The sequence below is a fragment of the Amblyraja radiata genome, unplaced genomic scaffold (genome assembly GCF_010909765.2).
Source record: "Amblyraja radiata isolate CabotCenter1 unplaced genomic scaffold, sAmbRad1.1.pri scaffold_895_ctg1, whole genome shotgun sequence".
NCBI lineage: Eukaryota > Metazoa > Chordata > Chondrichthyes > Rajiformes > Rajidae > Amblyraja > Amblyraja radiata.
Window position 1 is genome coordinate 27338 of NW_022630895.1, and position 12327 is coordinate 39664.

Here is a 12327-nt window from a genome sequence, read left to right on the forward strand (position 1 = left end):
GGGAGAGCAATGTCATCAGAATTATTTTCACAAATAGGTAAAATTACTTCCCTGTAGTTGAGAGAGAATTTCCTGTGCCTGTTCATCTGCCTGAACATTAAAATCAAAGGGACACAAAGTATTAGATGTAACTCAGCAGGTCAGGCAGCATCTCTGGGCAACGTGGTAGACGGCGTTTCAGGTCGTGACCCTTCTCCAGACTAGCGTGAAGAAAGGTCCTAACCCAAAACATCACCTTCTGATGTTCTCCAGAGATGCTGCCTGACCCACCGAGTTACTCCCAGCACTTTGTGTGGTTTTGTGTACACCAGCACCTAGTAGGTCCTTGTTTCTACATTAAAATCAAAGCTGTCGGGGAGAAGCTGGAAGGGGCTCTTTCTGTGAAATGTATAAGAGAGGGGAGGGGTCCACTCTGGGCTATTGTCAGTGATGAACCCATCGCATTCTGTTGTGCTGCTGCTTAAGAATGTCATTGTTTTCCTGGGACATATAACGGTAAAACACTCTTGATGCTTCTTGACTCTTGGACATCCCCCCCCCCCCCCCCCCCCCCCCCCCCCCCCCCCCCCCGGAGTCCTCCATGACCTGAATGTGCACAGTCCTTTCCCCTAGTTATTTACAGGCTTAATTTTAAAATGTCTTGACATGATATGATTTGGCCTCTGGGCCGGCAGATAGCTTTAGACCCTACGCTAATTACATGCGAGTGTGCTCTGTGGCGAGGGGCTGAGGGGTGGGTGGGGGAACAAGTCACCGGTTACTGAGATCCTCTGTGAAGGGGTGGGCCTTCGGCCCTGTGACAAAGGGCTCGCTGAGTTTGTGCTGCTCCCGGACAAAGGGCACGGAGTCCACCACGGACGGGAACGAGAGCTGGTCGTGGTCCAGGATCTTGATTTCATCCTCCGGCTTGTCCTTCTTCAGGTAGAAGATCCTCTTCAGCTCCTTCAGCTTGTTGAGCTCGCAGAAGGTCTCCAGGACAACGAGTACAGCGGTGAGACCAATCATGAGGTAAACTAGAGAGGGAGAGGGAGAGAGAGAGAGAGAGAGAAGTGTTATTTATTTTTAGGTACAAATAGATCCACACAAACCAACCTCCCTTCTATTGACTCCATTTATCGTTCACGCTGCCTCAGCAAGGCCACCAGCATAATCAAGGATGAGTCTCACCCCAGCCACTCCCTCTTAGAAACATAGAAACATAGAAAATAGGTGCAGGATTAGGCCATTCGGCCCTTCGAGCCTGCACCGCCATTCAATATGATCATGGCTGATCATCCAACTCAGTATCCTGTACCTGCCTTCTCTCCATACCCCCTGATCCCTTTAGCCACAAGGGCCACATCTAACTCCCACTTAAATATAGCCAATTAACTGGCCTCAACTACCTTCTGTGGCAGAGAATTCCAGAGATTCACCACTCTCTGTGTAAAAAATGTTTTACTCATCTCTGTCCTAAAGGATTTCCCCTTTATCCTTAAACTGTGACCTCTTGTTCTGGACTTCCCCAACATCAGGAACAATCTTCCTGCATCTAGCCTGTCCAACCCCTTAAGAATTTTGTAAGTTTCTATAAGATCCCCCCTCAATCTTCTAAATTCTAGCGCGTACAAGCCGAGTCTATCCAGTCTTTCTTCATATGAAAGTCCTGCCATCCCAGGAATCAGTCTGGTGAACCTTCTCTGTACTCCCTCTATGGCAAGAATGTCATTCCTCAGATTAGGAGACCAAAACTGTACGCAATACTCCAGGTGTGGTCTCACCAAGACCCTGTACAACTGCAGTAGAACCTCCCTGCTCCTATACTCAAATCCTTTTGCTATGAATGCTAACATACCATTCGCTTTCTTCACTGCCTGCTGCACTTGCATGCCTACTTTCAATGACTGGTGTACCATGACACCTAGGTCTCGTTGCATCTCCCCTTTTCCTAATCGGCCACCATTCAGGTAATAGTCTACTTTCCTGTTTTTGGCACCAAAGTGGATAACCTCACATTTATCCACATTATACTGCATCTGCCATGCATTTGCCCACTCACCTAGCCTATCCAAGTCATCTTGCAGCCTCCTAGCATCCTCCTCACAGCTAACACTGCACCCCAGCTTCGTGACATCAGCAAACCTGGAGATGTTGCATTCAATTCCCTCGTCCAAATCATTAATATATATTGTAAATAGCTGGGGTCCCAGCACTGAGCCTTGCGGTACCCCACTAGTCACTGCCTGCCATTGTGAAAAGGACCCGTTAACTCCTACTCTTTGCTTCCTGTCTGCCAGCCAGTTCTCTATCCACATCAATACTGAACCCCCAATACCGTGTGCTTTAAGTTTGTATACTAATCTCTTATGTGGGATCTTGTCGAAAGCCTTCTGAAAGTCCAGATATAACACATCCACTGGTTCTCCCTTATCCACTCTACTGGTTACATCCTTGAAAAATTCTATAAGATCGTCAGACATGATTTACCTTTCATAAATCCATGCTGACTTTGTCCAATGATTTCACCACTTTCCAAATGTGCTGCTATCCCATCTTTAATAACTGACTCTAGCAGTTTCCCCACTACCGATGTTAGACTAACTGGTCTGTAATTCCCCGTTTTCTCTCCCCCTCCCTTTTGTAAAAAGTGGGGTTACATAACTCTACCAATCTTGGCAAACTTACTAACCAACCCATGTACATACATCAGTGTGAAGAAGGGTCCTGACCAGAAATGTCACCTACCCATGTTCTCCGGAAATATCTCACCTGCCTGACATGCTGAGTTATTCCAACACATATTTGTATATTTTTACATAAATTTGCAACTGCGGTTCCTTGGGTTTACCATCGACATTTAGTGGTGCACTCAGGCTTCTAGAGCTGGCCTTGAGCCTGTGAACTTGCCTCCTCACGCTCCCTCTAAACACCTGCAGTGCATCAGCCCCACCTCCCAGCATCATTCGCGCCCGCCGTTATTCCCGCCGTGATTCACTCACTGGTTATTGCCACCTTGTACAGCTTGCGCAGCCTCTGGTGCTGAACTTCCCCCGGGACGTAGTCTCCCAGGCCGATGGTGCTGAGCGAGATGAAGCAGAAGTAGATGGACTCTAGGAAGGACCAGTCCCTCTCCAGCTGGGTGAAGATGGCGGCGGGTATGACGAAGAAGCAGAGGACGAGGAGCAGCCCCAGTAGCACGGCGTGGACCAGGGCCACGCTCTGCTTGCGGTAGCCCCAGCGGGTGTGGATGTAGTGGACGGGCCGGCGGGTCACCAGCGCCATCACCCGCTGCACCACCGAGGTGAAGAGGAGCAGCGTGAAGGGGATGCCAATGACCGAGTAGATTATGCAGAAGGCCTTGCCGCCGTCAGAGAGGGGAACCGTGTGGCCGTAACCTGCAACAGGAAGAGGAAAACACCGCTGTGACACCAGGACAAGCGCCGCTTCTAATGGTTTAGAGATACAGCACGGAAACAGGCCCTTCAGCCCATCCAGCCCACATCACAAGACTCATGTTATCCCACTTTCTCATCCACTCCCTGCACACTCGGGGCCATTTACCGAGGCCAACTAACCTACAAACCCAGTCTTTGGGATGTAGGAGGAAACCGGTGCACCCAGATGAAACCCATGCAGTCACAGGGAGAACGTGCAAACTCCACACCCGAAACGTCACATATTCATAAGTTCTAGGAGCGGAATTAAGCCATTTGGACCATCTAGTCTACTTCACCATTCATTCATGGCTGATCTATCTTTCCCTCTCAACCCCAGTCTCCTGCCTTCACCCCATAACCCCTGACACACTTAATAATCAAGAATCTGTCAATCTCCGCCTTAAAAATATCCACTGACTTGGCCTCCGTAGCCTTCTGTGGCAATGAGTTTCACAGATTCACCACCCTCTGACTAAAGAAATTATTTACCTCCTTTCTAAAGGTACATCCTTTTATTCTGAGGCTATGGCTTCTAGTCACCCTATCCAGGTCTTTCACTATTTGGTAAGTTTCAATGAGGTCATCCCCTCATCCTTTTAAACTCCATCAAGTACCAATGCGTTCACATTCCTATTTCTTTCATTTTCTGCAGAGATGCTGCCTGACCCGCTGAGTTACTCCAGCATTTTCTGTCTATCTTGGGTATCAACCAGCATCTGCAGTTCCTTCCTAATACCAAATACCAATGATGCATTGTGGCCAACCTTGCCAATTTGCAACACTTTACTTAACAAATGATCTCTGCTGCTTTTGTAACATCAAGGGGTGACCGCACTCTGAGGCACGACTTTCTCAGCTATTTAACTGTGGAGGGAGTGTCGGAGGTTGAGGGCCAACCTGATACAAAGTTTTCAAATGATGAGAGGCGTAGATAGGGTAGACAGTCAGAACATTTCCCCCAGTATGAAAAGGGGCCAAGGATAGAAAGGTCGGTATGTGAAAGGGAAGGGGAGTTCAAAAAGGAAGGGGAGATCCAGCAAGAACCTGGATACGTCCCCCTGCAACCTCAGTCCCGACACCTCTTCTCTCACTTTCATCCAGGGATCCCAGATATCTTTCCAGACAGAGGTTCACATGCACCTCCTCTACCCTTATCTACTGCATTTGGTGTTCTCGATGTGGCCTCCTTAACGTCGGCGAGACCAAGCGTAGATGTGGTAACCATTTCACCAAACACATGGGCTCTGTCCACTAAGGCCTTAGATACATAGAAACATAGAAAATAGGTGCAGGAGTAGGCCATTTGGCCATTAGAGCCTGCACCGCCATTCAGTATGATCATGGCTGATCATCCAACTCAGTATCCTGTACCTGCCTTCTCTCCATACCCCCTGATCCCTTTAGCCACAAGGGCCACATCTAACTCCCTCTTAAATATAGCCAATGAACTGGCCTCAACTACCTTCTGTGGCAGAGAATTCCAGAGATTCACCACTCTCTGTGCGAAAAATGTTTTTCTCATCTCGGTCCTAAAAGATTTCCCTCTTATCCTTAAACTGTGACCCCTTGTTCTGGGCTTCACCAACATCAGGAACAATCTTCCTGCATCTAGCCTGTCCAATCCCTTAAGAATTTTGTAAGTTTCTATAAGATCCCCCCTCAATCTTCTAAATTCTAGTGAGTACAAGCCGAGTCTATCCAGTCTTTCTTCATATGAAAGTCCTGACATCCCAGGAATCAGTCTGGTGAACCTTCTCTGCACTCCCTCTATGGCAAGAATGTCTTTCCTCAGATTTGGAGACTAAAACCGTACGCAATACTCCAGGTGTGGTCTCACCAAGACCCTGTACAACTGCAGTAGAACCTCGTGTTCAAAAGGGAACTGCAGATGCTGGAATATCGACGGTACACAAAATTGCTGGAGGAACTCAGCGGGTGCAGCAGCATCTATGGAGCGAAGGAAATAGGCGATGTTTCGGGCCGAAACGTCTGAAGAAGGGTTTCGGCCCGAAACGTCGCCTATTTCCTTCGCTCCATAGATGCTGCTGCACCCGCTGAGTTCCTCCAGCAATTTTGTGTACCTGCAGTAGAACCTCCCTGCTCATATACTCAAATCCTTTTGCTATGAATGCTAACATACCATTCGCTTTCTTCACTGCCTGCTGCACCTGCATGCCTACTTTCAATGACTGGTGGACCATGACACCCAGGTCTCGTTGCATCTCCCCTTTTCCTAATCGGCCACCATTCAGATAATAGTCTACTTTCCTGTTTTTGCCACCAAAGTGGATAACCTCATATTTATCTACATTATACTGCATCTCATGTAGGTAGCCAGAATGCATTGTCATAAAGCGTGGAAACAGGCCCTTCGGCCCAACTTGCCCCTGCCGACCAACATGCCCCGTCTACACCAGTCCCACATGCTTGCATTTGGCCCATATCCCTATAAACCTATCTTACCCATGTATCTTTCTAAATGTTTCTTAAACATTGTTATGCTACCTCCTGCGGCAGCTCGTTCCGTATATCTACCACCCTTTTGTATGTAAAAAAAAAAGTACCCCCTCAGGCTCCTATTAAATTTCCACCCCCTCACCTTAAACCTATGGTTCTTGATTCCCCTACACTTGGTAACTAGACTACTTATTCTATCTATTCCTTCAGGACCTTCCGATTGTGAACCCTTCCCATTCCGACTGATCCATCTGTCCTTGACCTTTCTGACTGTCTACCCTATCCATGCCCCTCCGATCTCCTCTCAACCTCCGACACATCAAGATTTTAATCTACATATAGATTGGGCCAACCAAATTGGTAGCAGCACTGAGGAGGATTTCCTGGAATGTATGTGGGATGGTTTTTTAAACCAATATGTAGAAGAACCGACTAGAGGACAGGCCATCCTAGACTGGGTATTGTGTAATGAGGAAGGGTTAGTTAGTGATCTTGCTGTGCAAGGCCCCTTGAGCAACAGTGACCATAATATGGTGGAATTCTGCTTTAGGATGGAGAGTGACACGGTTAATTCAGAGACTAGGGTCCTGAACTTGAAGAAAGGAGACTTTGAATGTATGAGTTGGGAATTGGCTAGGATAGACGGGCAAATTATACTTAAAGGGTTGACGGTGGAGAGGCAATGGCAAAGATTTAAAGACTGCATGGATGAGCTCCAGAAATTGTTCATCCCTATCTGGCGAAAAAATAAAACGGGGAAGGCGGCTCAACCTGGGAAATCAAGGATAGTGTTAAATCCATGGAAAAGGGTTATAAAATGGCCAGAGGAAGCAGAAAACCAGAGGAATGGGAGAAATTTAGAACTCAACAGAAGAGGACAAAGGGATTAATTAAAGGGGGGGGGGGGGGGAGAGCATGAAAGAAAGCTTGCGGGGAATATAATAACTGACTCTAAAAGTTTATTTAGGTATGTAAAAAAGGAAAAGATTAGTGAAGACAAATGTAGGTCCCTTGCAATCAGAGATGGGTGAATTTATAATGGGAAACAAGGAAATGGCAGAACAGTTAAATGAGTACTTTGGTTCTGTCTTCACTCAGGAAGACACAATCTACCAGAAATACTAGGGGACCGAGGATCTAGTGGGAGGGAGGAACTGAAGGGAATCCGCATTAGTCAGGAATTGGTGTTAGGTAAACTGTTGGAACTGAAGGCAGTTAATAATCTTCAGATTACCGTTCCCCGTTTAATTGCAAACTGCCCTTCGAGCAGATCCATTTGATCTTTTCAACCTGTACACCTGACAAAAAATATATTTGCTCCATTCAACCATTTGCATCTCAGTAACTGTGCCAGTGAATTTGCAAGATTGCCACAGGGTGCAGATGTATAAGATGTATAAGGTCTATTTACCAAGAGTAGGGGAATCAAGAACCATAGGTTTAAGGTGAGGGGGTGAGGGGGAGGAAATTTAATAGGAGCCTGAGGGGGTACTTTTTTTTTTACATACAAAAGGGTGGTAGATATACGGAACGAGCTGCCGGAGGAGGCAGTTGAGGCAGATAGCATAACAATGTTTAAGAAACATTTAGAAAGATACATGGGTAAGATAGGTTTATAGGGATATGGGCCAAATGCAAGCATGTGGGACTGGTGTAGACAGGGCATGTTGGTCAGCAAGGGCAAGTTGGGCCGAAGGGCCTGTTTCCACGCTTTTGTGACTCTATGCATTCTGGCTGCCTACATGAGAAAGTCCTGACAGCATACAGACCCACTGCTCTAAGCCCTAGATTGTGCAGTATAATGTCAGCCTGGATTGGCTGCTTCACTCTCCACTGTGGACAATGAATCTACAACTGTGTCATTGACAGCAGTGAAGGAACTGGAGCCAAGGCAGGTCTCTCGCTGGAGCAGATGGGATCATTGCTGAAGTGGGCCATCCCACTCCGACACCGCGCCACAGCCAATGTAGATGGGCGGAAATCCTAGGGGGGGGGGGGGATCACCCGTTCCCCCTGTGTTTTGAGATGTGGGAGACAATCCCACCCACCCCCCATGTTTTGTGAAACAAGTTGCAGCAAAACCGAAAACTCCGAAGTCGAGTCGCAACCGCAACACCACCACAGCCGCCAAAGTATTGCCTACAGTTTTGGTCCCCAAATCTGAGGAAAGACATTGTTGCCATAGAGGGAGTACAGAGAAGGTTCACCAGACTGATTCCTGGGATGGCAGGACTTTCATATAAAGAAAGACTGGATAGACTCGGTTTGTACTCGCGAGAATTTAGAAGATTGAGGGGGGATCTTATAGAAACTTACAAAATTCTTAAGGGGTTGGACAGGCTAGATGCAGGAAGATTGTTCCCGATGTTGGGGAAGTCCAGGACAAGGGGTCACAGTTTAAGGATAAGGGGGAAATCCTTTAGGACCGAGATGAGAAAAACATTTTTCACACAGAGAGTGGTGAATCTCTGGAACTCTCTGCCACAGAAGGTAGTTGAGGCCAGTTCATTGGCTATATTTAAGAGGGAGTTAGATGTGGCCCTTGTGGCTAAAGGGATCAGGGGGTATGGAGAGAAGGCAGGTACAGGATACCGAGTTGGATGATCAGCCATGATCATATTGAATGGCGGTGCAGGCTCGAAGGGCCGAATGGCCTACTCCTGCACCTATTTTCTATGTTTCTAAAGTCAGCCAGCTCCATGATGGCAAGTCCACAGGCGACCGGGGACCTCAAGGTCAATTCCAGTTGGAGGCCGCCAGCTCCTAGAATCTAGCAGCCTGAGACTGGCTGCAATTCCCAGGTCGCAAAAACTAATTTAAAATAAATACGCCTGCGGGCCGGATGATTTTGGGTTACGGGCCTGATCCACCCGTGGGCCGTTGGTTGCCGACACCTGTCCTCGATGTTAGGCCTCATTGCCCCTTACAGTCACTAAGTATGTCCTCATCTCAGCATCTGACCTTGCTTCAAGCAATAGCAACAATGCAATACCCATCTCTGCCAAGAATAGAAAGCTTAGAACGCAAAATAAAAATCCAGCTCGTCTGGTTTAATCGGCACGCTTACACTTTGAACAATGCAGAATATTGAGCCAGTGTTTGGATGGAGACAACAGCACACAGATTGCAATCACTCACTGCTCCAGTGACGATTTAGTTCATTGTTCAACTGTTCCACAACTGTTGCCAGAGTTTCAGCCTGAAACCTTTCTTCTTCTTTAAGTTACTCCATAAATCAGTCTCCCCCCAGCGAACTTTTGCTATTTGTCCCGGCATAGAAACATAGAAAATAGGTGCAGGAGTAGGCCATTCAGCCCTTCGAGCCTGCACCGCCATTCAATATGATCATGGCTGATCATCCAACTCAGTATCCTGTACCTGCCTTCTCTCCATACCCCCTGATCCCTTTAGCCATAAGGGCCACATCTAACTCCCTCTTGAATATAGCCAATGAACTGGCCTCAACTACCTTCTGTGGCAGAGAATTCCAGAGATTCACAACTCTCTGTGTGAAAAATCTTTTTCTCATTTCGGTCCTAAAAGATTTCCCCCTTATCCTTAAACTGTGACTCCTTGTTCTGGACTTCCCCAACATCGGGAACAATCTTCCTGCATCTAGCCTGTCCAACCCCTTAAGAATTTTGTAAGTTTCTACAAGATCCCCCCTCAAACTTCTAAATTCTAGCGAGTGCAAGCCGATTCTATCCAGTCTTTCTTCATATGAAAGTCCTGACATCCCAGGAATCAGTCTGGTGAACCTTCTCTGTACTCCCTCTATGGCAAGAATGTCTTTCCTCAGATTAGGAGACCAAAACTGTACGCAATACTCCAGGTGTGGTCTCACCAAGACCCTGTACAACTGCAGTAGAACCTCCCTGCTCCTATACTCAAATCCTTTTGCTATGAATGCTAACATACCATTCGCTTTCTTCACGGCATCTCCGAATGTAGCTTAGCTCAACACTGGGCTTCATGTTTCCTGCTCAAAACACCACTCCATGGACCAATTGCAACTGGCCCCTTGCTTTGGACCAACTGGTCCTGGAGTTATGGAGACATGAGGAACTGCAGATGCTGGTTTACAAAAAAGGACAGAGTGTTGAAGAAAAAAACCACCTGTATCCACCTATCACTTGCCACTTTGTCCCATCCACACCTCTTTTACAGCTTTCTCCCCTCCTTCTATAATTAGCCTGAAGAAGTGTGTCGCCCCGAAACATCACCTATGCATATTTCCATGTTCTCCAGAGATGCTGCTTGACCCGTTGAGTTACTTCAGCACTTTTTTGGGGGTCCCAGAGTCAAGGTGAACCCAAGCTATGAACAAGCCTGTGGGCTGGATCTGGGCCAGGACTCCCACAGATGTGCAACACTGTCTGAGATGCCCAGAAGCTTGAGGGGGGGGGGGGGGGGGGGTCAGATAAATCCACAGGAAGGGGAGACGCAGGCGGCCGATCGGGCAAAGGCTGGTATCTTTACAGCCGTTTGCTGCAAGGTCAGACGTGACAGCTTGCAGACGAGTCGTTACAGCAGGGTGTAGGGAATCGATCCCCTGACACTCGTTCACAGCCGATGTTGACCGCTGCACCAACAGAGATCTGAGCAGTACGTTTTCCCACCATGCAGACTGTGGTGGCTACCGGGAATGAGCTGCCAGAGGATGCGGTGGAGGTGGACACAACTACACCCTTCAAAAGGCGCCTGGCCAGATACTTAGATAAGAAAGATGTACAGTGGTACAGGTCTAATGCAGGGAAATGCGTTTTGCAAAGATAGGTGCCATGGACAGCAGGGGCGAGCTGGGCCGAAGGGCCTGTTTCTGTTCCGTGCCATTCTACGTTGACCACAATTTCCATGAATATGCGGCACAGTGGCGCAGCGGTAGAGTTGTTGCCTTTCAGCGCCAGAGACCTGCGTTCGATCCCAACTATGGGTGCTGTCTGTACGGAGTTTGTACATTCTCCCCGTGACCACGTGGGTTTTCTCCCAGATCTTCGGTTTCCTTCCACGCTCCAAAGGCTACATGTTTGTAGGTTAATTGGCTTGGTATAAATCTATAAATGTAAATAGTCCCCTAATGTGTGCTGGATTGTGTTAATGTTGCGGGGAATTGCTGGTCGGCTGAAGGGCCTGTCTCCGCGCTGGATCTCTAAACTAAACTAAAAATAACTAAAGAGGTCACTCGGGCAATTATCACCGTGCTGACTGTGCAGAAAATGGCTGCTGCACTAGCTTACATTAATTTAAACCAAAGATAGACACAAAATGCTGGAGTAAATCAGCAGGACAGGCAACATCTCTGGAGGGAAGGAATCTTAACATTGTCTGCTTTGATCTGTCATGTTCACACCTTACCTTTCCATATCTCTAGTCTCCCTCTCCCCGGATTCTCAATCTGAAGAAGGGTCTCGATCTGAAATGTCAGCCATTCCTTCCCTCCAGAGATGCTGCCAGTCCTGCTGAGTTACTCCAGCATTTTGTGTCTAACATCAGTGTGAACCCGAATCTGCAGTTCCTTCGCACACGTTAAGATTGAACCTTCTGGGCTCACCTGCTGAAGTCAGGATAGGCATGTGAATGCTCTCGTGTTTTGTAGGTTTACTTGGCATGTTTAATAAAGCATCTGATCCCACTCAGATTACCATCACACAGTCTCCAGCCTCATTGGCAGTACATTTTGTTACGTTCCGCTTCAGAGCCTGCTGGTGCCCTGACCTGTGACTTTCAGCTCTGAAGAGTGGTCTGGACCCAAAATGTCATCTGACCATTCCCTCCACGGACACGCCTGTCTCGCTGAGTCTGCCAGCACTTTGTTTTTTTGATCAAGACTCCAGCATCTGCCTGTGTCTTTGTTGTACATAGGGTCCCAACCCAAAACATCACATATCCATGTTCTTCAGAGATACTGCCCGACTTGCTGAGTTACTCCAGCACTTTGTGTGTTATTTTTCTAAACCAGCATCTGCAGTTTCCTGCTTCTCCTTACATTGGGTCTAGTTGTGTAATGCAGGACCACAGATTTTTTTCCCCGTTTAGTTTAAAGATACTGTTGTGCTACACAGGTAGACAAAAGTGCTGGAGAAACTCAGCGGGTGCAGCAGCATCTATGGAGCGAAGGAAATAGGCGACGTTTCAGGCCGAAACCCTTCTCCAGCCTGTTGTGCTACACAGTTGGTAGAAGACACAGCCAGGATATAAACCTGTACCAGTTCCCCTCTAAGGTGCGATGTACTCAAAGCCAATGGTCAATGCTGCTTTATTGTCATGTGCAAATGTACAGTGACATTATTTTTTTGCATACAGTTCAAGAAAGTATTGCCATACCAAAAAAAACCCAATCCCCAATTAACAAAGTGGACAGAAATAGTTCACCGAGACCGCATGCAAGAGCCGCCAGGTGTAGGCACCATTTTCAAAGTCCTGTCCACACCCTAGAGCTTACGAGTGGCCGTCC

The 12327-nt window shown here is 47.5% G+C and overlaps 1 protein-coding gene across 1 annotated transcript; it reads right to left on the minus strand.

Annotated features, from left to right (window-relative positions):
- Positions 1 to 568: 568 nt before the first annotated feature.
- LOC116970450 (potassium channel subfamily K member 1-like) lies at positions 569 to 11482 on the minus strand. The gene is made up of 3 exons (XM_033017091.1): positions 11425 to 11482; positions 2979 to 3425; positions 569 to 1013 (listed from the first exon to the last, which is right to left on the minus strand). The coding sequence occupies exons 1-3, from the start codon at positions 11480 to 11482 to the stop codon at positions 751 to 753; spliced, it is 768 nt and encodes a 255-aa protein (XP_032872982.1). The 3' UTR covers positions 569 to 750.
- Positions 11483 to 12327: the final 845 nt, after the last annotated feature.